The following is a 27,873-nucleotide window of genomic DNA, read 5'->3' as shown; positions in this document are numbered from 1 at the left end:
CATGGGGGACGGACGGACGGACTCCTGCCCAGTGGCGTTCTTAGGGGGGCTGACACCTGGGGCGGATCGCTGATGCACCACGCCCCCCCCCCCGGGTGCAGCGCCCCCCCCCCAGGTGCAGCGTGACCCTCCCCTCGGCGAAAGAACCCCCCCCGGGTGCACGCCGCTGGGGGGGGGGGGGGTGCCGCGCGCCTGTCCGCTTCGTTTGTTTCCATGCTCCCTCTGCCCCGGAACAGGAAGTAACCTGTTCCGGGTCAGAGGGGGCACAGAACGAACATAGCGGGCAGGTTCGCGGCACCCCCCCTAGCGGTGTGCACCCGGCGTGGACCGCACCCACTGCCCCCCCCCCTTAGTACGCCACTGCTCCTGCCATTTCGGCCCTGGACCCAGGAACGCTCACAAGGAGGAGTTACAAACAAAATGTACACAAAGGAGGCAGAAAAGGAGAAAATTCCACTATTTGCAAAGCAGTATCATCTTTAACTGATATATGACCAAGAGAAGCCTTAGTAAGCTCAAACTGTAGGATGAAAGTGTTTATGCCACTTACGTAATTGACAGCATCTGCATCAACTCCTGCACTGAGAAGTAGCCTGGCAAGGTCTTCGTGGCCCTGGAGCGCAGCATAGTGAAGGCAGCTCATCTGTTTCTGAAGAATACAGACAGTACGCAATCCGATCGTTAACCTTTCACACTCGCGTCTTTGTCTTTTTATTTAAACATCTTAGCCTACAATTCTTCTTAAAGATAAGACACTTCTATTTGCATCTGCTTTCAGTGAACTTAGGTGAAAAGTGTCAGATTGGCCACATGGAAATTCTCCAGCAGGCGGGACCTGCAGTGCAGGGTTACTGCTGCTCCCACAGTATTCATATGACTGGTCTTGGTGACTTGTAGGACAGGGCAAAATACTGCCCACTAGAGTAGGATTTACAGCACTAATACCACTGTGAATCTTGGAGCCGGTGGTTGGGAGGCGTGGCTGGTGGTTGGGAGGTGGGGATAGTGCTGGGCAGACTTATACGGTCTGTGCCAGAGCCGGTGGCGGGAGGCGGGGCTGGTGGTTGGGAGGTGGGGATAGAGCTGGGCAGACTTATACGGTCTGTGCCAGAGCCGGTGGCGGGAGGCGGGGCTGGTGGTTGGGAGGCGGGGATAGTGCTGGGCAGACTTATACGGTCTGTGCCAGAGCCGGTGGTTGGTAGGCGGGGCTGGTGGTCGGGAGGTGGGGATAGTGCTAGGCAGACTTATACGGTCTGTGCCAGAGCCGGTGGCAGGAGTTGGGGCTGGTGGTTGGGAGGCGGGGATAGTGCTGGGCAGACTTATACGGTCTGTGCCAGAGCCGGTGGTTGGTAGGCGGGGCTGGTGGTTTGGAGGCGGGGATAGTGCTAGGCAGACTTATACGGTCTGTGCCAGAGCCGGTGGCGGGAGGCGTGGGCTGGTGGTTGGGAGGTGGGGATAGCGCTGGGCAGACTTATACGGTCTGTGCCAGAGCCGCTGGCGGGAGGCGGGGCTGGTGGTTGGGAGGCGGGGATAGTGCTGGGCAGACTTATACGGTCTGTGCCCTGAAGAGCACAGGTACAAATCAAAGTAGGGTATACACATAAAGCAGCAAATATGAGTTATCTTGTTGGGCAGACTGGATGGACCGTGCAGGTCTTTTTCTGCCATCATCTACTATGCTACTATGTTACATATACACACTGAAATATAGTATAATTTATTTATTTGCTGCATTTGTATCCCACATTTTCCCACCTCTTTGCAGGCTCAATGTGGCTTACATTATGCAGTAATGGCGATCGCCATTACCGGAATGAAAAATACAGAGTATTATGCATTTAAAGTACAGAAAATATAAGTTGGTCATGAATAGTTATTCAATTCATTAAAACATTCAATAATGTCAATGAGATTAAAGTAAACAAATAGAAAAAGTTAAATGTTAACTTGTTCTTGTAAAGTTGTGAAGTCAGTTCATTTAAGAAGGGTCCAAACGATAGGTCTCTTTGAACAGGTTAGTCTGATTTATATATCGGGGCCTCACCATGGATAATTTTATGAACCAGGGTACATGTTTTGAAAGCAATTCGATCTTTTAGTGGGAGCCAATGTAATTTTTCTCTGAGGGGTTTGGCTCTATAACTATGTTCCTATGAACACGATATAGCACTGATTTTAATACGGCACTGATTTAATAAAAATGTGAAAGGGGGAGGAAAAGCCTCATACTACTGCAGCTCAACACAGTTACTTGAACCGGAACGCTATTTCGCTGAAAAATTCTTTGAGCTCACAGTTAAAAAGTAATCATGGGTAAAAAAAAAAAAAAAGCTCCCGACAGTGCTCAATGAAATGAAATGATGAAAAAACACATCTGTATCTCTCCAAGTCTGTTCTAATTGCTGGCAAATTAGACTCCAATAGTGAGGTCCCGACAGACTCGTTTCGCTCAGGCCTTTTCAAGAATCCTCACTGTATTTCACCTGGAATGACAAAAATATACACGAGCCAGTGTTAACAGAATTAGTCCATCAAACTGTGGAGCAAAGAAAAGAAAAAGAAAAACGTGTGCAATTCCAAAACTCCCCTACTATTAACCGTGATATCCCCACGAAACAGCCAGCGAACAGGGCTGCAAAATGGCGTTGACTGTATTTAAAGAAACACCAGTGAGGTGACAACCTATCCAAGCTCAGAACATCAAATTGAAACGTGATGACGTCTGACGTAACTCGGGCGCCCTTTAAAAATTCAACCAATCCAAAAAGTGCAAAGAAAATGATAGAAAATTGTAAACAAAATGTATACAAAAACATCTCAGAAGATCTCAGAAAACATCTCAGAAGATCTCAGAAAACATCTCAGAAAAATGCTGTCCAATGGATCATGGAGTTTAAACCCCCTGGTTCAAGTGTGTTCAGTCTGAAGATCCAACGCTGTTCACATTGCAATAAAGCATTCTTAAGTTCTCCCCCACGCAAACTCTGGGGGATGCTGTCAATGATCCAGCCTTTGAAAGAGTCGAAGGAATGATAACATTCATTGCAGTGAGCGACTAATGAGGCTCCAAATTTATTGTTGGCCACATATGGATTTGTGCTCATTCAACCGAATGGAAAATTTTCGCTGGGTTTTTCCTACATAAAACTTCATACAAGGGCATTGCAGCACATATACAACATACTCCGATGCACAAGTCGTGTCAAATCTCAATTTGTAAGTCCTTCCATCCTTAGGATTAGTGAATTCAGTACACTCGACTGAAGTGTCACAATACAAACACGAGCCACACTTGGAATGTCCTCCTGAATAGGTGGAAATACGACTGACCAAGTCAGCTGGACTCACGATCTCATTTAAATCGCGGTCCCTGGAAAAGGCTATACACAAGTCATGATGTTGAAGTAACTTGTGTGACTGTATAATGTCCCAATTTTTTCGAATGATCTTTGCCACCTCTTCCCCTCCCGTCTTGTAGCGCAGAACAAAAGTTTCCCAGTGGCTCCTTTGAGCGGATTGACCCTTGTCCGCTAACAGATCTCAGTTGTTAAAACACGATCTGGTGTAAGAACGCTTCAGGACTCGCGAGGGATATCCCCGCATGGCCAGGGATTCTAATAAATTTCCCACTTGGGTCTTGTAATCATCTATGTCACTACAAATCTGTCGATATCTCAAAAATTGAGAAAATGGTAAACTGCATCTCAAAGAGAACGGGTGATTACTTTGATATTGTAACATTGTGTTCCTGTCCGTTGTTTTTTTTCTTAAAAACATTAGTCCGGAAAGTGTTTTGTTGCCTGATGACCATCATGTCCAAAAAATGAATCTTCTCATTACAGGCCTCATGGGTAAAACTGGAGGGCTGTATTCCGGGTGTTCAACCACTCAATAAACTGGGTCAAAATCAACAAGTCGCCGCTCCATAGCATAAAAATGTTGTCGATAAAGCGTTTCCACAATTTAATGTGTCCTTGAAAGGGGGAATCTTGTAAACACTTCTTTTCAAAATCTATCATACATAGATTTGTAATAGAGGGGGGCGAATGTTGCTCCTATCGCCACACCTGATGTTTGCCAAAAAGGATCCCCCTGAAATAGAAAAAAAATTCCTGCCTAACGCCAAATTGGTGAGTTCCACAAGAAACTCAGTGGGGACATCCATGGGTCTTAAATCGGAGTATGCTGTATATGTGCTGCAATGCCCTTGTATAACGTTTTATGTAGGAAAATCCCAGCGAAAAGTTTCCATTCGGTTGAATGAGCACAAATCCATATGTGGCCAACAATAAATTTGGAGCCTCAATAGTCGCTCACTGCAATGAATGCTATCATTCCTTCGACTCTTTCAAATGCTGGATCATTGACAGCATCCCCCAGAGTTTGCTTGGGGGAGAACGTAAGCAAGCTTTATTGCAATGTGAACAGCGTTGAATCTTCAGACTGAACACACTTGAACCAGGCGGTTTAAACTCCATGATCCATTGGACAGCATTTTTCTGAGATGTTTTTGTACACATTTCATTTTTGTATACATTTTGTTTACAATTTTCTATCATTTTCTTTGCACTTTTTGGATTGGTTGAATTTTTAAAGGGCGCCCGAGTTACGTCAGACGTCATCACGTTTCAATTTGACGTTCTGAGTTTGGACAGGTTGTCACCAAGTCAACGCCATTTTGCAGCCCTGTTCACGGGGATATCACGGTTGACAGTACGGAGGTTTTGGAATTTTACACCCTTTTCTTTTTTCTTTGTACTACAGTTTGATGGACTAATTCTATTAACACTGGCTCATGCATATTTTTGTCATTCCAATGAGGGCTCTTGAGAAAGCCTGAGCGAAACGGGTCCGTCGGGACCTCCCTGTTGGAGTCTGATTTGTCAGCAATTAGAACAGACTTGGAGAGATACAGATAAGTGTTTTTTCATCATTTCATTTCATTGAGCACTGTCGGAAGGTTTCTTTTTTTACCCATGATTACTTTTTAACTGCGAGCTCAAATAATTTTTCAGCGAAATAGCGTTCCGGTTCAAGTAACTGTTTTGAGCCGCAGTAGTATGAGGTCTTTCCTCCCATGTTCACATTTTTATTAAATCAGTGCCATATCGTGCTCATAGGAACATAGTTATATTATACTATATTTCAGTGTGCATATGTAAGATTCACAGAGGCATTTGACTGTCCAGTGGATCCAGCTGCTGCCTATTTTCTTCATCCATGTGCAGTTTTTCTCCTCTCTTCCTTTTCCCTCATTTCATCTCCTTCCTCACTCTGCCCTCCCCTCCATCCATGCCCAACAATCCTTCTCTTCCCCCTGCCCTCCCCTCCCCTCCATCCACCCATGTCCAGCAATCCTCCTCTCCCCCCTGCCCTCCCCTCCCCTCCATCCACCCATGTCCAGCGATTCTCTTCTCTCCCCCTGCCCCCCTCTAGCCACCCATACCCAGCAATTCTCCGCGCTCCCCTGCCCCCCCTCTCCAGCCACCCATACCCAGCGATTCTCCTCGCTCCCCTGCCCCCCCTCCAGCCACCCATACCCAGCAATTCTCCGCGCTCCCCTGCCCCCCCTCTCCAGCCACCCATACCCAGCGATTCTCCGCGCTCCCCTGCCCCCCCCTCCAGCCACCCATACCCAGCGATTCTCCTCGCTCCCCTGCCCCCCCCCAGCTACCCATGCCCAGCGATTCTCCTCGCTCCCCTGCCCTCCCTCCAGCCACCCAGGTTGTCCAGTGGATTCTTCGGGGCAGGCAGGAAAGATCCCCAGTCTTGCCTGCCCGCTGCCGGTGCTGACTCTCCCACGGCACTACTGCATCGCTCTTCAAAATGGCCGCAGAAACTTACAAGGGCGGTCTCCAAGACTTCAGCAGAAGTCTCGCGAGGCCACCGCTGGAAGTCTCGGTGGCCATTTTTAAACAGCGATCCAGCAGCGGGGGAGGTCGGCGCCAGGCAAGACTGGGGATCTTTCCTGCCTGCCCGGAAAAATGCCTTCTTCAGGTACTCGGAGGGACCCTGTAGCTCGGGGGAGGGAGGGAGGAGAGCCGGCTCGCCCTCAAGAACAACTGGCTCTTGCGAGCCAGTGCGAGCCGGCTCCAGCACACCACTGGGTGGAGGGGACTGCGGTGCCGGCCCGAGGAATTTTGTCCCCCCTGCACCCCCCTCTTGGCGGCCCTGGCGATGGCACGCGTGCCATAGGTTCACCATCACTGCCCTAGAGGGAAGAAATATGCCCTATGAAGCACTGTTGTGATTTTTTAAATCTGTGGATGAAAAAGAAGTCATCAACAATCTCAGGGTTCAGTCTAGCACTCCTGTCTTCCACAGTCCTTCCTGCAATAGAAGATGTCTTCTTAGAAGATGTGCTGATAGCAGGAATATACAGCATCCCCCATGCAAATTTTGCTAGTTGTGGCCAGCATTGTTTGCTTGTTTTTCCAAAAAAATAAAAATATTGTTGTCTGCATTAATCAAAAGTCACATAGGGACAAAGTTTGTCCCCCCACCCGAGTCATTCTCTAGTATGTGCTACATATCAGACCTGTTCTTTCCTGGTTTTCTTCTTATCTCTCCCAGCGTACCTTTAGTGTATACTCTAGTGGATCCTCCTCTACTTCTATCCCACTGTCAGTTGGTGTACACCTCAGAGATCTGTCCTGGGACCTCTTCTTTTCTCCATCTATACTTCTTCCCTTGGTACTCTGATCTCATCCCAAGGTTTTCAGTATCATCTTTAAGCTGATGACTCCCAGATCTACCTCTCCACACCAGAAATCTCAGCCGAAATCCAGGCCAAAGTATCAGCCTGCCTGTCTGACATTGCTGCTTGGATGTCTCAGCGCCATCTGAAACTAAACATGACCAAGACTGAGCTTCTTATCTTTCCCCCTAAACCAACCTCTCCTCCTCCCCCATTCTCTATTTCAGTGGATAACACTCTCATCCTTCCTGTCTCATCAGTTCGTAACCTTGGGGTCATCTTCGACTCCTCCCTCTCCTTCTCTGCACATATTCAGCAGACTGCTAAAACCTGTCATTTCTTTCTCTATAATATCAGCAAAATTTGCCCTTTCCTTTCTGAGCACACTACCAGAACCCTCATCCACGCTCTTATCACCTCTCGCTTAGACTATTACAACTTGCTTCTCACAGGTCTCCCACTTAGCCATCTCTCTCCTCTTCAATCTGTTCAAAATTCTGCTGCACGACTAATATTCCGCCAGCGTCGTTATGCTCATATTAGCCCTCTCCTCAAGTCACTTCACTGGTTTCCTATCTGTTTCCGCATACAGTTCAAACTCCTCCTATTGACCTATAAGTTCATTCACTCTGCAGCTCCTCAGTACCTCTCCACTCTCATCTCTCCCTACATTCCTCCCTGGGAACTCCGTTCACTGGGTAAATCTCTCTTATCTGCACCCTTCTCCTCCACCGCTAACTCCAGACTCCGTTCCTTTTATCTTGCTGCACCATATGCTTGGAATAGACTTCCTGAGCCGGTACGTCAAGCTCCATCTCTGGCCGTCTTAAAATCTAAGCTAAAAGCCCACCTTTTTGATGCTGCTTTTAACTCCTAACCCTTATTTACTTGTTCAGAACCCTTATTTTATCATCCTCACCTTAATATTCCCTTATCTCTTGTTTGTCCTGTTTGTCTGTCCTAATTAGATTGTAAGCTCTGTCGAGCAGGGACTGTCACTTCATGTTCAAGTGTACAGCGCTGCATACGTCTAGTAGCGCTTTAGAAATAATAAGTAGTAGTAGTAGTAGTCTTTGAGATTCCGGAATCTTGCTACTCTTTGGGATTCTGCACAGAATGTTGCTACTCTTTGGGATTCCGAAATCTTGCTACTCTTTGTCCTTATCTCTTATTTGTCCTGTTTGTCTGTCCTAATTAGATTGTAAGCTCTGTGGAGCAGGGACTGTCTCTTCATGTTCAAGTGTACAGCGCTGCGTACGTCTAGTAGCGCTTTAGAAATAATAAGTAGTAGTAGTAGTCTTTGGGATTCCGGAATGTTGCTACTCTTTGGGATTCTGAACGGAATGTTGCTACTCTTTGGGATTCCGGAATCTTGTTACTCTTTGTCCTTATCTCTTATTTGTCCTGTTTGTCTGTCCTAATTAGATTGTAAGCTCTGTGGAGCAGGGACTGTCTCTTCATGTTCAAGTGTACAGCGCTGCGTACATCTAGTAGCGCTTTAGAAATAATAAGTAGTAGTAGTAGTCTTTGGGATTCCGGAATGTTGCTACTCTTTTGGATTCTGAACGGAATGTTGCTACTCTTTGGGATTCCGGAATCTTGTTACTCTTTGTCCTTATCTCTTATTTGTCCTGTTTGTCTGTCCTAATTAGATTGTAAGCTCTGTCGAGCAGGGACTCTCTCTTCATGTTCAAGTGTACAGCGCTGCGTACATCTAGTAGCGCTATAGAAATGATAAGTAGTAGTAGTAGACCTATGTTGTATTTTGTCTTTTTTTTATTACTTATACACTTTTGTATTAACACTTATATTTCTGTGCACATATGTTGATTTTGATTCTTTTAATATGTCATACATAGGTATGCTGATTTAATCATTTTTTTGAGTTTTAATCATTTGATAATTATTTTAATTTTTGGATTTTTATATACATGTTATTACTGTTTATGAAGATGTGATTATTTCAATGTCAGTTTTAGTAGCCCAATTTTGATTTTGCTATTTTATATTTATATATGTATTTTTTTTTATTAGTCGTTTATGTTTACCCCTGATGCAGCCTTATTGGCGAAACGTGGCCACGTTGGGACTTGTTTGAATAAAGACTTTTTTTGGACTTCACAGTGACTCCTATCAAATGCCAGCATTCGTGTAGGTTGCTGTATCAACTTCATGTGTCAGAAGGAAAAGTGGCTGGGCCTGGGCCCGTCCAGGCCCACCCGTGGCTACGCCCCTGGGGCCTAGGTAAGAAGTGGTTGGGCACCAACTGTTCTCCCCCCCCCCCCCCCCCCCCCCCCCAACCACCACCCAAAAAATATCTCAGCTGGTGGGAAAACGCTTCTTTCCACCTTGGCAGTCTGCAGCAGGCATGCGCTAAAACCTGAACATACGCAGGTGCCGGTATCATGGAGAGTAGCGTTTTCGTTACCATTGGAGGAAGTCTTCAGCTGGCCGAGCTTGGGATCCCACAGCTACCACTAAACATGTGCTACTGTTGGGTGGGCCCTGGCCCACCCAGGCCCACCTGTGGCTACGCCACTGAGGTATTTAGAGCCTTTATTCGCCTTACAAAGCTGAATATTACGTGAAGCTATAGCTGGCATTAAATATTCATTTATTCACTGCACCTCAGCAACGATTGGTCCTTTGCCAGTGAAGAAACCAATCTCCATTCACTATTCTGTTTAAAGGAGGGATGGTTCCCTCACTGACAAAAAGACAAGACATGCTAATGTGCAGTAAAACCTGAAGCAAAAAAAAACTTTGCAGATATTACCGTGGTTCTGTGCATTCCCCTCTGTCTGTGCACTTTTTTTTTAATGCTGTAAAAATGTGCATGTCATTAACTCACTGCATCTAAAGTTGTTTTTTCTTCCAATGCATGAACTATGTGCTGAATTTCAGTGCATATTCTTAACACACAGATTATTACATCGGTCTAGTCTGTAAAAACTTGCAGAATGTCTGTGGATTCCATATTACCTCTGTCTGGCAATTTACATCACAGCCGGCTTCAATCAGGAGCTTAACACAGTCATAGTGCCCACCTTCAGCAGCCAGGTGCAAAGCTGTCAAACCTCCCTGAAATTACAGATAATGAGGATGTTACTTTCTACATTTCTCTCACTGGAGATTAAAGAGACGCTCAGAAAGGTACCTCAGGGGTAGATGCACTAAAACCATCGCTAAAGCCCTTCCCTTACCGATTCCTTAGCGAATCGGTAAGCAATGGGAAGGCATCAAGGAAATCGCATGCAAATGTGCTGGTCGCTGCTAGCTCATTTGCATGGGATTTCCTTCCAAGCCAGTCGGACAGCTGAACATGCACAGAGCAGCCAAGCGTTATGCTGGCTGCTCTGCGCATGCCAAGGACGTACTTTATGGACATCCTTCACTGAAAGAAAAAAGTCGTCCCCATAATCGGGGGGGGGGGGGGGGGGGGGAGATGAAAGGGCTACGAGGCTCCAGATGCTGCTGGCAGCTATCGGCGGCTTCTGCTCCGGCTCCCTTGCTCCTTTCTGTCTGCCCTGGCATGTTAGCAGCATGTCCGATGCCCCTCCTCCAGGTCTCTCTCAGCCAATCACAACGCGTTTAGCTGTCACTGGTGTCAGCTAAACGCGCTGTGATTGGCTGAGAGAGACCTGGCGGAGGGGCATAATTGAAAGAGACGTCCAAATAGTTTTTTTGATTTGGACGTCCTCAGCACTAGAAGGACCCCCCATCACAAAAAAATCTGGGGGAAAAACGTCCAAGTGCTCGTCAGGGATGTCCTTTTTTTTTTTTTGGTTTTGTGAAGGATGTCCATGTTAGGCACTTTAGAAGGACAGCCCTGATGAGCACTTGGACGTGGCTAGGCAGTGAAGGACGTCCATAAAGGACGTCCCTGACAAGCACTTGGATGTTTTTTTCCAATTTTTTTTTTTTAATTTATAGAAGTTTTTAGAGGCAAATAAATCTTGAGCAGCCACAACGAGAAGTACAGACCTCCCGTTAGATTTTCCATGGTTAGGCAATCGGAAAACGGTAGTGCGTCTCATTGCAATACAATTTATACACATTATAACACTAATTTGCTCATCTGCATTCCGTTTTCGTTAGCTGCTACCGTGACAGGAAAATGCCCTTTTGTGCATGTCCTGGTTTACTACTTGCACATTAAACTGGCTAGATAGAACCAGTTTAAAACCCACGTTAATGGCTCATTAAGTTTTCAGTGCATCTGGCCCTCACTTCTTACAACTATATTAACATGTATAACCATGTTCAAAACAGAGGGATAAACTGAGCACACCAAGAGAGCAGCACAGTGTGCATGCAGCAAACACACTTTGATTTAGGCATAGCTTTTATTTTGGCACCAAATTCTTGAGCCAAAGAGGACCCTGCTCCAGTTCACTTTATGGCTCTGCATTAGCACTAATCAAATGGGTGCTGCTGACTCCTACTACTACTACTTGACATTTATAGAGCGCTACTAGTGTTACGTAGCGCTGTACATAATAACGAAGAAGGACGGTCCCTGCTCAAAGGAGCTTACAATCTAAAGAACGAAATGTCAAGCTGGGGCAGTCTAGATTGACAGGCCCATCTGCAGATGCAAAATAAGTACCTCAGAACTAAAAAGAGAGGCAATCACATCACTGTGACCTCAAACTGCAAAGTAGCTGGGGTGACATAGTAACTGATAGCAGATAAAGACCTGTACGGTCCATCCAATCTGCCCAACAAGATAAACTCATTTTACATGGTATGTGATACTTTATACCAGAGTTTGATTTGTCCTTGCCTTTCTCAGGGCACAGACCGTAGAATTCTGCCCAGTACTGTTCTTGTACTAAGTTCTGGAGCTAACGTCAAAGCCCTTTTAATTTACACTCCAGCCCATCCCTATCTATTTAGTCATGATCAGGGCGTAGACTGTAGAAGTCTGCCCAGCACCGGTTTTGCTTCCCAATTACTGGCGTCGCCACCCAATCTCCGCTAAGATTCCATGGATCCATTCCTTCTAAACAGGATTCCTTTGTGTTTATCCCACGCATGTTTGAATTCCATTACCATTTTCATCTCCACCACCTCCCGCGGGAGGGCATTTCACGTATCCACCACCCTCTCCGTGAAAAAAATACTTCCTGACATTACTCCTAAGTCTGCCCCCCCTTCAACCTCAATTCATGTCCTCTAGTTCTACCTCCTTCCCATCTCCGAAAAAGGTTCATTTGCAGATTAATACCTTTCAAATATTTGAATGTCTGTATCGTGCCACTCCTGTTTCTCCTTTCGTCCAAGGTATACATGTTCAAGTCAGGGTACACTCACTTGTGAAATGCTTGGGGGTCTTTGAATTCTCTATGCCATAAATCTTTCTCCACTGAGTAGAGAAATAGCACAGGATGACACAGGCGCTGGCCTCTGAAATCAGGTGAAACATTACTGCCTATATTTTGCAGAATCATGGGCCAGCCCTAGGAGCATGATGCTGGTACAAACACCACTGCTGCTACTGACAAAGAAAGCCCCAAAAGTGGCAGAGGGTGCAGAGATTGCCCCGGCTGTATTGCATACCACTAGCCCAAGAATTTCCAACCACATCTTGATATTCTGCCTGTATATATTACACAATGAGGGGCATAATCGAACGGGGCGCCCAAGTTTTCCTGAGGGCGTCCCCACAGGATGGCCCCGTGAAGGGGCGGGGAAACAACTATTATCGAAACAAGATGGGCGTCCATCTTTCGTTTCGATAATACGGTCGGGGACGCCCAAATCTCAACATTTAGGTCGACCTTAGAGATGGTTGACCTAAATGTTGAGATGGTTGACCCCGGTTTTCGGCCACAATGGAAACCGAGGACGCCCATCTCAAAAACGACCAAATCCAAGGCATTTGGTCGTGGGAGAAGCCAGCATTCGTAAGGCACTGGTCCCCCTCACATGCCAGGACACCAACTGGGCACCCTAGGGAGCACTGCAGTGGACTTCACAAATTGCTCCCAGGTGCATAGCTCCCTTACCTTTGGTGCTAAGCCCTCCAAAACCCACTCCCTACAACTGTACACCACTACCATAGCCCTTAGGGGTGAAGGGGGGCACCTACATGTGGGTACAGTGGGTTTCGGCTGGGTTTTGAAGGGCTCAAATTTAGCAGCACAAGTGTAACAGGTAAGGGGGGGATGGGCCTCGGTCCGCTTGCCTGAAGTGCACTGCACCCACTAAAACTGCTCCAGGGACCTGCATACTGCTGTCATGGAGCTGGGTATGACATTTGAGGCTGGCATAGAGGCTGGCAAAAAAAATTAAATTTTTTTTAGGGTGGGAGGGGGTTGGTGACCACTGGGGGAGTAGGGGGAGGTCATCCCCGATTCCCTCCAGTGGTCATCTGGTCAGTTTGGACACCCTTTTTGAGGCTTGGTCATGAAAAAAAAGTGACCAAGTTAAAATCGACCAAATGCTCGTCATGGACGCCCTTCTTTTTTCCATTATCGGCTGAGGACGTCCATCTCTTAAGCACGCCTCAGTCCCGCCTTCGCTATGCCTCCAACACGCCCCCGTGAACTTTGGTCGTCCCCACGACGGACTGCAGTTGAGGGCGCCCAAAATCGGCTTTCGATTATGCCGATTTGGGCGACCCTGAGAGAAGGACGCCCATCTCCCGATTTGTGTCGGAAGATGGGCGCCCTTCTCTTTCGAAAACGCCCCTGAACGTGAACTCCAGGAGGCAGCTCTTTGGACAACGCAAGCGCCGAAATGAGCACCAACAGTAATTGCAAGAAACTGAGAAAATCTCCCATATACCCTGGCTTATGAGCGAGGTTCATTCCTGTCATCTCCCACATGAAGCCCCTTCTAAATTATAAATCAGCTAAAGAGGAATTAAAGGAGGACAACACTGGTTCTGCTGTGCTATGAGATCAGCTGGGAGAAGGGGAATTTGTGTAGGGTAGGTTGGACTGCTTAAAGTTATAGAAAGACTCAAGAGTTTCTGTAACTTTTCCTGCTTTGTGAACTTGCATCCAATAGATGGCGCCAGAGACTCGTTAACCAAGATGATTCTCTATGGGGTATCAATTGTAGTGATGACATAGGGGTGTAAAGTAATGTAACTTGTTAACAATTCCAGGAATAACATGTATAGAACGTTTGTATATTTGGGAAGCTCGCCAGGTGCCCTTGGCCTGGATTGGCCGCTGTCATGGACAGGATGCTGGGCTCGATGGACCCTTGGTCTTTTCCCAGTGTAGCATTACTTATGTACTTATGCCCTCTACTTGGCTCACTTTTATTACATAGAGCAGTGATTTAACTTATTGTGATGTCATAGTGGTTCATTCCACCAATAAGAGCCAACCTCATTAGTGATGTCACAATGGCTTGATTGTATAGAATGTTTGTACGTTTGGGAAGCTCGCCAGGTGCCCTTGGCCTGGATTGGCCGCTGTTGTGGACAGGATGCTGGGCTCGATGGACCCTTGGTCTTTTCCCAGTGTGGCATTACTTATGTACTTATGTCCTCTACTTGTCTCACTTTTATTACATAGAGCAGTGATTTAACCTATTGTGATGTCATAGTGGCTCATTCCACCAATAAGAGCCAACCTCATTAGTGATGTCACAATGGCTTGATTGTATAGAATGTTTGTACGTTTGGGAAGCTTGCCAGGTGCCCTTGGCCTGGATTGGCCGCTGTTGTGGACAGGATGCTGGGCTCGATGGACCCTTGGTCTTTTCCCAGTGTGGCATTACTTATGGAAGAATAATGGAGATTATAGGCAAATTTGCCATTTGTCCCTACATAATTTTGACACAAAAGTGAACCCTTTCTCTCCTCTTTTGGCCTAAAGTATTTCCTGTAATTAAGTCTTTAACCCACCACCACCTTCTTTATTTTAGGTTGGTTAAGGGTTTTACAGCACCCCAGCAGCATCTACACGCTAAAGTGAGCCTCACAGAATCAGGCCTCCAAACTCGCAGTTTCTTGAGAAGAAAAATTACTGATCCCTTTAATATGGCCAAAAGGAGCCAAAGGCAAAATGACTATAGTTAGGAAAAAGAATTGAAGAACTCTCATAACATTCCAATGTGAATTCAGCAATGTACTTGGTTAAATTTCCAGTCAAATTACTTTGGAGGTGAAGTGAAGCCACAGCACCAATTCTGTGAGTGCCTGAACACCCCCAATACTGAGTAAATACCCCCACTTTGTCTTAAGTATGGGTATTTGTAATGGGTTCAAGCACCCCCAATCCAAGACTATCCCGTTCCTATCTAAACCTTCATTACCCAAACTGCAACGGGCTTAAATACAAAATAATTCACGTATGCTTCATCCTTCTCCTTCATCAGCTCACAACTATGGAATTCTTTGCCAAAAACTATAAAAACCATCCACAACCATCTAAATTTCAGGAAATCACTTAAGACCATGTTATTTGGAAAAGTCTACCCCCCATGTGTCTCCACTGCTTGATACACTGGTGGTTGGGAGGCGGGGATAGTGCTGGGCAGACTTATACGGTCTGTGCCGGGGCTGGTGGTTGGGCGGCGGGGATAGTGCTGGGCAGACTTATACGGTCTGTGCCAGAGCCGGTGGTGGGAGGCAGGGATAGTGCTGGGCAGACTTATACGGTCTGTGCCAGAGCTGGTGGTTGGGAGGCGGGGGTTGGTGGTTGGGAGGCGGGGATAGGGCTGGCCAGACTTATACGGTCTGTGCACTGAAAAGTACAAATAAAAAAGTAGCACATATGAATTTATCTTCTTGGGCAGACTGGATGGACCGTGCAGGTCTTTTTCTGCCATCATCTACTATGTTACTATGTTACTATGTAATGTAATGACAATTTTGGACACATCCACCCTTCCCTCCTCTCCCCTGGTTTCCCTGTTCCTTCCGTCCCTTCCCCATCCTCCCCATTATTTAGGTTTTATGTTGTATTAGCTTAATTTTACTGCATTGGCGTCAGCCTCTGCGGTGCACTGTAAGCCACATTGAGCCTAACACAGTTGGGAAAATGTGGGGTATAAATGAGAAAATAAATAGAATGTGAAAGTTGGCTTCTATGCACAAACCAACAGTTTATCTTGGTCCTCCCGGACCTGTGTACTAAAACAGACACCCCTTCTCCAGTGGAAAGTCACTCCAACTCTATCGTAGCACTCCCCCCCCCCCCCCCCCCCGTGACTGATGGCCATATGGATGGGGAAAGAGACAAGCAAGGGTGGGGACGGGAGGAGGAGGAGAAGGATGTGCAGAAACTATTCCATTATTTGTGCACTTGAGACATTATTTCAACTGTCCCAAATTCAGACTGACTACAGAAACATTCAGACAATTTATTTATTTATTTATTACATTTATATCCCACATTTTCTCACCAGTTTGCAGGCTCAATGTGGCTTACAAAGTACCATAATGGCGTTTGCCATTTCGGTTAATAATAAATACAAGATTGTGTTGTGGTCAAAAGAGGTAGAAGTGAATCAGAGGTTAGGGGTCGAGGGGAAGGAGGATTTATTTATTTATTTATTTATTTGCAGCATTTGTATCCCACATTTTCCCACCTATTTGCAGGCTCAATGTAGTAAATTGTCCAGTACGATCATTGATTATGTTGTGTTGCTGGGTGTGGGGGTTTATGAATATGAGGTTAGACAGATATATATATATATTTTTTTTTTATTATTATTATTATACATGCAGTATCCAGTCAGTAAAGTCATAAGCTGGGATAGAGGCACAGAATGGAGCAGCAAGATAGCAGTTAAGAAGAGGATGAACTGGGAAAGCCACGGTTCAAATCCCACTGATGCTCCTTGTGATACTGAGCAAGACAAGATGATGAAGACTGAAGAGCCAAAAAAAAAAAAAAAAAGTTACACTAGCGCAGGGACCTCCACACAATCCCAGAAAAGCCTTCCCAAGGTTTTCTGGGTTCCAGGAGAGCAAAATCCAGGTAAGTACATCTATTCTGCCTTTTGTCACAATAGCCACAATCTCCCATTACCAATGGCACAAGCTGATACTGTAAGTCCTCTTGGAATAGGAAGATACCTACTGTACCTGAACTAGGGTTACCATATTTTGTCCCCCAAAAAGGACACATGCCCCGCCCCCTTTCACACCAAGCCCCTTTCACGCCCCACCCCCTTTCACATTTTCCCCTCCCCCCTGTCACACGCCCCGTCACTCCCCCTCCCCCACTACTGTCCTGGTGGTCTAGTGACCTCTTTGGGACAGGAAAGAGCCCCCTCTTTCCTGCCCCGAAGCGCTGCCCTGCATGCATCCTTCCTGTTCGTGATCTCGGCGCCGAGAGTTGAAGTCTCGCAAGGTCACTTCAACTCTCGGCGACCATTTGGAATCGGCGCCGAAATCACGAACAGGAAGGATGCATGCAGGGCAGCGCTCCGGGCAGGAAAGAGGGGGCTCTTTCCTGCCCCGAAGGCGGAAGAGGTCACTAGACCACCAAGGAAGTAGTAACTAAGGGGACGGGAAACTAGCAATCCGGACAAACGGGCAGATTGGCAAAACCCGCCCGGTTGCCCGGACATGTCCTCAAAAAGAGGACATGTCCGGGTAAATCCAGACATATGGTAACCCTAACTTGAACGTAACTCACCTTGAGCTACCAATAAAACAGTGTGCTAAACCCCCCAAAAATAAATTCAACCCGATTGTCCTCACCATTTCCCCTTTTCTCTTTCCCTTCCACTTCTCCCTCCCCCAGCAGAAAGAGCAACACACTTTTTTCCTGCATCTGAGGGGGAGGGAGAGGGTTGAAGGAAAGAAAGGACATTTGTCTCGCCTAGAATGTAAACCGCACTGAACCCTGGAAAGGGGATATTAGCGGTACCCAAGAACTGAATTGAATTTCATGTCCACCCACTTTTTCTGTAGGCCTGTCTGAAATCTGTTTCTAGCTGTACTACTGCCGCCTCTCCTCTGCCACTTTTAACCTGGTCTAAGCCCTGCTGGCACAACAAGAGACTATAGGGGGCCCGGTACAGTCCAAACTTCAACAGGAAGGGGAAGAGAACAGCAGCACTTACCATCAAAAGAACTGAGCCTGGGACAGTCACCCCAATTCACACCCTTTTCTTGAGAAGGCCCTGTAAAATAGGAACCGAGGCACGAGACCCATATCCCAGGGCCCACCCCGTGCTCAAGGAATATAAACTACTATGAATGGCCTAGTGGTTAGGAAAGTATTTTTTATTTTATTTATTGCATTTGTATCCCACATTTTCCCACCTATTTGCAGGCTCAATGTGGCTTACAGAGGTCTGTTATGGCATTGCCATTCCAGGGTGTCAGATAAGTACATAAGTACATAAGTAATGCCATACTGGGAAAAGACCAAGGGTCCATCGAGCCCAGCATCTTGTCCACGACAGCGGCCAATCCAGGCCAAGGGCACCTGGCAAGCTTCCCAAACGTACAAACATTCTATACATGTTATTCCTGGGATTTTGGATTTTTCCAAGTCCGTTTAGTAGCGGTTTATGGACTTGTCCTTTAGGAAACTGTCCAACCCCTTTTTAAACTCTGCTAAGCTAACCGCCTTCACCACATTTTCCGGCAATGAATTCCAGAGTTTAATTACACGTTGGGTGAAGAAAAATTTTCTCCGGTTTGTTTTAAATTTACTACACTGTAGTTTAATCGCATGCCCCCTAGTCCTAGTATTTTTGGAAAGCGTGAACAGACGCTTCACATCCACCTGTTCCACTCCACTCATTATTTTATATACCTCTATCATGTCTCCCCTCAGCCGTCTCTTCTCCAAGCTGTATAGCCCTAGCCTCCTTAGTCTTTCTTCATAGGGAAGTCGTCCCATCCCCACTATCATTTTAGTTGCCCTTCGCTGCACCTTTTCCAATTCTACTATATCTTTCTTGAGATGCGGTGACCAGAATTGAACACAATACTCAAGGTGCGGTCGCACCATGGAGCGATACAACGGCATTATAACATCCTCACACCTGTTTTCCATACCATACAATTGGTGATGCAAAGAGATTAAGGATGAAAAGAAGTACTAAGAAAATAGATATAGAAAGATTACTTTCGGATGGGGTGGATTGGTGTGGCGGTATAGTTAAGCTATGGGTCCTCTTTGTAGGCCTTATTGAAGAGGTACGTTTTCAGGGATTTACGAAAGTTGGATATTTCATCGATTGTTTTCAGGTCAGCTGGTAGTGCGTACTCATGTAGGAGAAGGAGGTCGCGTGTATAAGTTTGTATTTTAGTCCTTTACAGCTGGGGAAGTGTAGATTAAGAAATTTTCGGGACGATCTTTTGGCATTTCTGGGAGGCAGGTCCACGAGGTTTAGCATGTAGGTCGTGCAAATCTTGAACGTGGTCCGTTCCTTAAGTGGGAGCGTTTCTTTCTTTAGGGTTTTGCACTTTCATATTTTGGTTTTCCGAATACGAGTCTGGCGGCGGTGTTTTGGGCTGTTTGGAGTTTCTTGATGGTCTGTTCTTTGCATCCAGCGTACAGTGCGTTGCAGTAGTCCAGGTGACTCACTACCATTGACTGTACCAGGGTACGGAAGATGTATCTCGGGAAGAAAAGTTTTACTCTTTTGAGTTTCCACATGGAGTGGAACATCTTTTTCATAGTATTCTTCACGTGGGTTTCAAGTGTGAGGTTTCGATCAATGGTGACTCCGAGAATTTTCAGATTGTTTTGAGACAGGAAGAGAAAAGTTTGGAGTGGTTATAGTGGTGAAATTGCTTGTATTATGCTGTAAGGTGAGTACAAGACATTGTGCTTTTTCTGCATTCAGTTTTAATTGGAATGCATCCGCCCAGGAGTGCGTGATTTGGAGGCTTTGGTTGATCTTGTTGGTGATTTCATTTAGATCATGTTTAAATGGGATATAGGCTACAAACCAAGATTCAAATCCAGCTAATAATCCGTGTGATCTTGAGCAAGCCACTTCACGCTCCCACGGGAGGTGGTGGAGATGAAAACAGGAATGGAATTCAAACATAGTAACATAGTAGATGACGGCAGAAAAAGACCTGCACGGTCCATCCAGTCTGCCCAAGATAAACTCATGTGTATACCTTACCTTGATTTGTACCTGTCTTTCTCAGGGCACAGACCGTATAAGTCTGACCAGCAGTTTTTCCTGCCTCCCAACCACCTGTCCCGCCTTCCATCACCGGCTGTGGCACAGACCGTATAAAAGTCTGCCCTCCCCTATCCTCGCCTCCCAACCACCAACCCCTCTTCCCCCCACCTGCTCTGCATGCATAGGATAAACACAAAGGAATCCCGTTTAGAAGGAATGGTTCCATGGAATCTTAGCGGAGATTGGGTGGTGATGCTGGTAATTGGGAAACAAAACGGGAGCTGGGCAGACTTCTACAGTCTACGCCCTGATCATGACTGAATAGATAGGGATGGGCTGGAGTGTAAATTTTAAGGGGCTTCGACATTAGCTTCAGAACTTAGTACAAGAAGAGTGCTGGGCAGACTTCTACGGTCTGTGCCCTGAGAATGTCAATGACAAATCAAACTCAGGTATACATATAAAGTATCACATACCATGTAAAATGAGTTTATCTTGTTGGGCAGACTGGATGGACCGTACAGGTCTTTATCTGTTGTCATTTATTTTACTAGGTTACTCGGTTACTCATTGGGGTTCTACATGGAATGTTGCTACTAACAGTGATTCCGGAATCTTGTAACTCTTTAGGATTCCAGAATCTTCAGAACATTTAGTACAGGAACAGTGCTGGGTAGACTTCTACGGTCTGTGCCCTGAGAAAGGCAAGGACAAATCAAACTCGGGTATACATATAAAGTATCACATACCATGTAAAATGAGTTTATCTTGTTGGGCAGACTGGATGAACTGTAAGGTCTTTATCTGCCGTCATTTACTATGTTACTATATGTTACCATGTTACTCTTTGGGGATCTACATGGAATGTTGCTACTAATTGGGATTCCGGAATGTTGTAACTCTTTAGGGTTCCAGAATCTTCAGAACATTTAGTACAGGAACAGTGCTGGGCAGACTTCTACGGTCTGTGCCCTGAGAAAGGCAAGGACAAATCAAACTCATGTATACATATAAAGTATCACATACCATGTAAAATAAATTTATCTTGTTGGACAGACTGGATGGACCGTTCAGGTTTTTATCTGCCGTCATTTACTTCGTTACTATGTTCCCACCCCCCAAACTGCCTCAGGTTTTAAGACTTCTGGGGACATGAAAATACCTACTGTACTGGAACGCAACATCTTAAAATACAAATGGAAGGTGTGATGTAAGTAAGAGGGAACATCACCACTCTATTCAAACTCACTTCTGTGTACTGGCTTCATAGCACACACTGCTGTCTATCTTACAATTTCCCTTAGCAGCCTCACTAGATCCACCGTGACCTTGTAAGGTAAAGTAACAGACTTCCTTTTCACAGCTCTTGAAGCAGCGGGACTATAGGAAGCAAGCACAAATCACATGTGTCTGATCTCTTTCAAGGCCCCTGTTTGTTTGGTGGGTGGTCTTTCCATGAGAAAAACACACTGTGGAGCTAAAATACAAATCATTTGACCTCTGCTTTCACACGAAACAAAAACATTCAGATACCACACACACACTGAAAAAAAATTCAAGCAATGAGTTGAAGCAAAAACTGCTCCAATCTATGACTCAGATTCACAGTCCTCCTGCCTTATCACTATCTGTCCTCTGGTCTTTGCCTAAAGTTCGGTTAATTTCCAATTTTTGGACATCAAAACATGCCCTGTATCCAGAAGCTACGGGTAGCTCTGGTTTAGGAAGCCAAAATGAAAATAAAGATTACACAGGTTGTAGGCAATTTTTTTTTTTTTTAGCCTACCAGTTTCCACCTCTTTCTTTCCCTTCCAGCTCCACTAGAACCACATTCTGTTTGCTAAGTCATTTAACCCTCCTACAAACATTTAGACTGTGTGAGCCCACTAGGGACAAAGAAAGTACTTGTATATAATACATAACCTACTTTAGTTGTACTACAGAGATGTAGCACATCTAGGGTTACCATATTTGGGCCCCCCCCCCCCCCCCAAAAGGAGGACACATGCCCCCGCCCCCACTACACACCCCACATAAGTACATAAGTACATAAGTAGTGCCATACTGGGAAAGACCAAAGGTCCATCTAGCCCAGCATCCTGTCACCGACAGTGGCCAATCCAGGTCAAGGGCACCTGGCACGCTCCCCAAACGTAAAAACATTCCAGACAAGTTATACCTAAAAATGCGGAATTTTTCCAAGTCCATTTAATAGCGGTCTATGGACTTGTCCTTTAGGAATCTATCTAACCCCTTTTTAAACTCCGTCAAGCTAACCGCCCGTACCACGTTCTCCGGCAACGAATTCCAGAGTCTAATTACACGTTGGGTGAAGAAAAATTTTCTCCGATTCGTTTTAAAATTTACCACACTGTAGCTTCAACTCATGCCCTCTAGTCCTAGTATTTTTGGATAGCGTGAACAGTCGCTTCACATCCACCCGATCCATTCCACTCATTATTTTATACACTTCTATCATATCTCCCCTCAGCCGTCTCTTCTCCAAGCTGAAAAGCCCTAGCCTTCTCAGCCTCTCTTCATAGGAAAGTCGTCCCATCCCCACTATCATTTTCGTCGCCCTTCGCTGTACCTTTTCCAATTCTACTATATCTTTTTTGAGATACGGAGACCAGTACTGAACACAATACTCCAGGTGCGGTCGCACCATGGAGCGATACAACGGCATTATAACATCCGCACACCTGGACTGCATACCCTTCCTAATAACACCCAACATTCTATTCGCTTTCCTAGCCGCAGCAGCACACTGAGCAGAAGGTTTCAGCGTATCATCGATGACGACACCCAGATCCCTTTCTTGATCCGTAACTCCTAACGCGGAACCTTGCAAGACGTAGCTATAATTCGGGTTCCTCTTACCCACATGCATCACTTTGCACTTGTCAACATTGAACTTCATCTGCCACTTGCACGCCCATTCTCCCAGTCTCGCAAGGTCCTCCTGTAATCGTTCACATTCCTCCTGCGACTTGACGACCCTGAATAATTTTGTGTCATCGGCGAATTTAATTACCTCACTAGTTATTCCCATCTCTAGGTCATTTATAAATACATTAAAAAGCAACGGACCCAGCACAGACCCCTGCGGGACCCCACTAACTACCCTCCTCCACTGAGAATACTGGCCACGCAATCCTACTCTCTGCTTCCTATCTTTCAACCAGTTCTTAATCCATAATAATACCCTACCTCCGATTCCATGGCTCTGCAATTTCTTCAGGAGTCTTTCGTGCGGCACTTTGTCAAACGCCTTCTGAAAATCCAGATATACAATATCAACCGGCTCCCCATTGTCCACATGTTTGCTTACCCCCTCAAAAAAATGCATTAGATTGGTGAGGCAAGACTTCCCTTCACTAAATCCGTGCTGACTTTGTCTCATCAGTCCATGTTTTTGTATATGCTCTGCAATTTTATTCTTAATAATAGCCTCCACCATCTTGCCCGGCACCGACGTCAGACTCACCGGTCTATAATTTCCCGGATCTCCTCTGGAACCCTTCTTAAAAATCGGAGTAACATTGGCTACCCTCCAGTCTTCCGGTACTACACTCGATTTTAGGGACAGATTGCATATTTCTAACAGTAGCTCCGCAAGTTCATTTTTTAGTTCTATTAATACTCTGGGATGAATACCATCAGGTCCCGGTGATTTACTACTCTTCAGCTTGCTGAACTGACCCATTACATCCTCCAAGGTTACAGAGAATTTGTTTAGTTTCTCCGACTCCCCCGCTTCAAATATTCTTTCCGGCACTGGTGTCCCCCCCCAAATCCTCCTCGGTGAAGACCGAAGCAAAGAATTCATTTAATTTCTCCGCTACGGCTTTGTCCTCCTTGATCGCCCCTTTAACACCATTTTCGTCCAGCGGCCCAACCGACTCTTTGGCCGGTTTCCTGCTTTTAATGTATCTAAAAAATTTTTACTATGCCCCCTTTCACGCCCTCGCTCCGCCCCATCACATTTTATTTTTTTTATTTTTGTTACATTTGTACCCTGCGCTTTCCCACTCATGGCAGGCTCAATGCGGCTTACATGGGGCAATGGAGGGTTAAGTGACTTGCCCAGAGTCACAAGGTGCTGCCTGTGCCTGAAGTTGGAATCGAACTCAGTTCCTCAGGACCAAAGTCCACCACCCTAACCACTAGGCCACTCCTCCACTCCTTCCCCTCCCCCCTGTCACACACCCCATCACTCTCTCTCCCCGTCACCCCTCTCCCCTTTCCTTACTACTGCCCTGGTCTAGTGACCTCTTCGGGGCAGGAAAGAGCCCCCTCTTTCCTGCCCTGCATGCATCCTTCCTGTTCCTGATCTCGGCGCCAATTCAAAATAGCCGCCAAGAGTTGAAGTCTCGCAAGGTCACGTCAACTCTCGGCGGCCATTTTGAATCGACGCCAAGATCAGGAACAGGAAGGATGCATGCAGGGCAGCGCTCCGGGCAAGAAAGAGGAGGCTCTTTCCTGCCCCGAAGGCGGAAGAGGTGAGGTCACTAGACCACCAGGGCAATAGTAAGTAAGGGGAGGGGAGGCTAGCAATCTGCCCGTTTGTCTGGATTTCTGGACAAACGGGCAGGCTGGCAAAACCCGCCCGTTTGTCCGGACATGTCCTCAAAAAGAGGACATATGGTAACCCTAAGCACATCAAATGTATTACTCTTACCCTTGGCCTACAAAGGAGCTACAAGCCTTCATTCAACGCCTGGGGCTTTTTCCACTCTCTTGTATTTCTTTTTCAAATTCACACAAAGCCAGCCAGTCAGTCAGTCAATGCAGCTTTGATCCTCAACCGGAGGCCACAGACCAACGCTGCCTCCAGAAAGCAGTGGCGCGGGCCCTAATGCAGCCAGTAGCTCTTACCGATCGTCACAGACACAGGCTGTTTGCTTTTCCACCTTTTACGGAAATAATCAAATTTTCTTTTACTGTAATCAATAGAAATCAAACAAAATAAAACATGGAAAAGAAAATAAGATGATACCTATTTTATTGGACATAACTTAATACATTTCTTGATTAGCTTTCAAAGGTTGCCCTTCTTCGTCATGCAGATTGTCAGAAAGTAAAGATGACTGTTCACTTTTGTTTTTTTTCCAAAAGTTTGTTCATTTGCTTTTTCATGCGGCATCTTCCATCTTAAGTAGAGGAGTGTGGTAGCCGTGTTAGTCTACTCTTAAGGTTATCAATAGAAATCAAACAAAATAAAACATGGAAAAGAAAATAAGATGATACCTTTTTTATTGGACATAACTTAATACATTTCTTGATTAGCTTTCCGATCTGAGGAAGAAGGGCAACCTTCGAAAGCTAATCAAGAAATGTATTAAGTTATGTCCAATAAAAAAGGTATCATCTTATTTTCTTTTCCATGTTTTATTTTGTTTGATTTCTATTGATAACCTTAAGAGTGGACTAACACGGCTACCATACTCCTCTACTTTTACTGTAAGAATGTATTTGTGATTTCTACAGAATGGATTTACATAGTAAAATATGCTGCTGGCAACCTTCGTGTGGAGACCCCCAAGGATCCCCGCAGTCCTCTATGCTGCAATTTATCCAAGCCATTCCATTCACCGCACTTATTAGCTACCCCCCCTCCATAAAGGTTACATAAGTACATAGGTATTGCCATAGTGGGACAGACTGAGCATCCTGTTTCCAAGAGTGACCAAACCAGGTTACAAGTACCTGGCAAGATCCCAAAACAGTGCAATACATTTTATGCTGCTTATCCTAGAAATAAGCAGTGGATTTTCCCCAAATCCATCTTAATAATGGCTTATGGACTTTTCTTTTAGGAAGCTATCCAAACCTTTTTTAAACCCAGCTAAGTTAACTGGCAAAGAATTCCAGAGTTTTATTACACACTGAGTGAAGAAAATGTTTCTCTGATTCATTTTAAATTTAATACTTTGTAGCTTCATCGCGTGCCCCCTAGTCCTAGTATTTTTGGAAAGCGTGAACAGACGCTTCACATCTACCCGTTCAACTCCACTCATTATTTTATAGACCTCTACAACTCCCCTCAGCCGCCTTTTCTCCAAGCTGAAGAGCCCCAGTCGCTTTAGCCTTTCCTCATAGGGAAGTTGTCCCATCCCCTTTATCATTTTCATCGCCCTTCTCTGTACCTTTTCTAATTCCACTACATCTTTTTTGAGATGCGGTGTCCAGAATTGCACACAGTATTCAAGGTGACTTCCAGTGTAAGAATGAAGAATGTGCTCCAACAAAATATATACGTAATTACTGTGATAAAATTTAAATAAAACATCTTCAAAACACATTAAAAAATTAAAATTGAAGGAGCCAGCCAAATTTCCAGAGGAAAACCATTCCAAAGTTTAGTCACCTGGAACTTAAAAGATGAATCAAAAACCCTTTTAAATCTTACTTTTCTAGGGGAGAGAAATTCCCACAACAAACGACTGCAACTCCTAATAGAATCTCTTAACAGCCAAAATTGTGAAAAAGAGTTCAGAAAGCAAACAGTGGAGGAGTGGCCTAGTGGTTAGGGTGGTGGACTTTTGGTCCTGGGGAACTGAGGAACTGAGTTCGATTCCCACTTCAGGCACAGGCAGCTCCTTGTGACTCTGGGCAAGTCACTTAACCCTCCATTGCCCCATGTAAGCCGCATTGAGCCTGCCATGAGTGGGAAAGCGCAGGGTACAAATGTAACAAAAATAAAATGGATACTATTGGAGATTCTACATGGAATGTTGCTACTGTTGGAGATTCTACATGGAATGTTGCTATTCCACTAGCCTGAAACCACTTCAGATCTCCTTCATGCACGAAACTCTTTGGTGACTTAAATACTCTTCACATATCCATATCCTTTTTTTCCTTTTTTCCTTTGTTTTATACTTTTTTCATTTTACAATATGAAGACATCACTATCATTAATGTGTAGTTGAATTTACATATGAATTGGGAAATATGTATATTTTCAGTATATAATTATCTCTTCTTCCTGCAAAAATGTTTTGTTAAGGGCATTGAAGTGAACGTATTAACTAGCGCCAGATTTTTGCTCTTACTTCTTTCACAGAGACGTCACTATGATGCGTCATCATTTTACAGCCTTCAAATAGCGCCTTCTAAGAACATTCGAGTGCAGTATGGTTTTCGGATGTCTGCGCTCATATACTGTTGTGAATCTAAGGCGGTTTTTAACCCGAGTCCCTGATGCAAGTTTTGAAACACGCGGCGTCGGGCGTAAGTTAGGGGAAGCCTAAGTGGATTACAACAGCGAGAGACACGGACTAGAACTCAAGATAAGTTTTTTATGAGTTCTTTATTTATAACACGTATATAATTTTGGCACTTTTTGAGTTTGTTTGTCACAGCATTATAAACAACACTAATAGTTAATTGAGGGAAGACCCTATGAAGAGATGCTGAGCCACTAGGCAGAAATTTATGAGGTTGCCTTTTAGTGGTATCGTCCGAGGGTTCCCAAAAACGAGTTAATTTATACATGTATTGAAACAAGATACACGGATGTTTGGGTTTTGCAATAATTAAGGCAAATTTATTCCCTGCAAGTAGGCTGTGGACATTCACATAGTTCTTATCTTTGGATATGTGAAGGCTATTCCACTAGCAACATTCCATGTAGAAGGCTGCGCAGGCTTCTGTTTCTGTGAGTCTGACGTCCTGCACGTACGTGCAGGACGTCAGACTCACAGAAGCAGAAGCCTGCGCGGCCACATTGGTGATCTGCAAGGGCCGACTTCTACATGGAATGTTGCAAGTGGAGAATAGCAACATTCCATGTAGAATCTCAAATAGTAGCAACAGTGGAGGAGTGGCCTAGTGGTTAGGGTGGTGGACTTTGGTCCTGGGGAACTGAGGAACTGAGTTTGATTCCCACTTCAGGCACAGGCAGCTCCTTGTGACTCTGGGCAAGTCACTTAACCCTCCATTGCCCCATGTAAGCCGCATTGAGCCTGCCATGAGTGGGAAAGCGCGGGGTACAAATGTAACAAAAATATATATATATATCTTCAACAGAAGACTCACCATCCTATTTCTGGGCTCCAATGATCAACCTAGCAGCCATGTTTTGTAAAATTTGCAAGCTA

The 27,873-nt window shown here is 45.4% G+C and overlaps 1 protein-coding gene across 1 annotated transcript in view; it reads right to left on the bottom strand.

The window, feature by feature from the left end:
• The window catches only part of ANKDD1A (ankyrin repeat and death domain containing 1A), a 118,832-nt gene that overhangs the window by 16,510 nt on the left and 74,449 nt on the right, over positions 1-27,873 (bottom strand). The window contains exons 9-10 of the mRNA XM_030190448.1: positions 9,680-9,778; positions 551-649 (exon numbers count right to left, since the gene is read on the bottom strand). Coding sequence (XP_030046308.1) covers positions 551-649; positions 9,680-9,778 — 198 coding nt within the window. The remainder of the gene's footprint in view (positions 1-550; positions 650-9,679; positions 9,779-27,873) is intronic.

This window comes from Microcaecilia unicolor, chromosome 1 (assembly GCF_901765095.1).
Source record: "Microcaecilia unicolor chromosome 1, aMicUni1.1, whole genome shotgun sequence".
In the NCBI taxonomy this organism is placed as follows: Eukaryota; Metazoa; Chordata; class Amphibia; order Gymnophiona; family Siphonopidae; genus Microcaecilia; species Microcaecilia unicolor.
The sequence above is the reverse complement of the archived record's forward strand: the minus strand, read 5'-3'. Positions and strand labels throughout refer to the sequence as shown.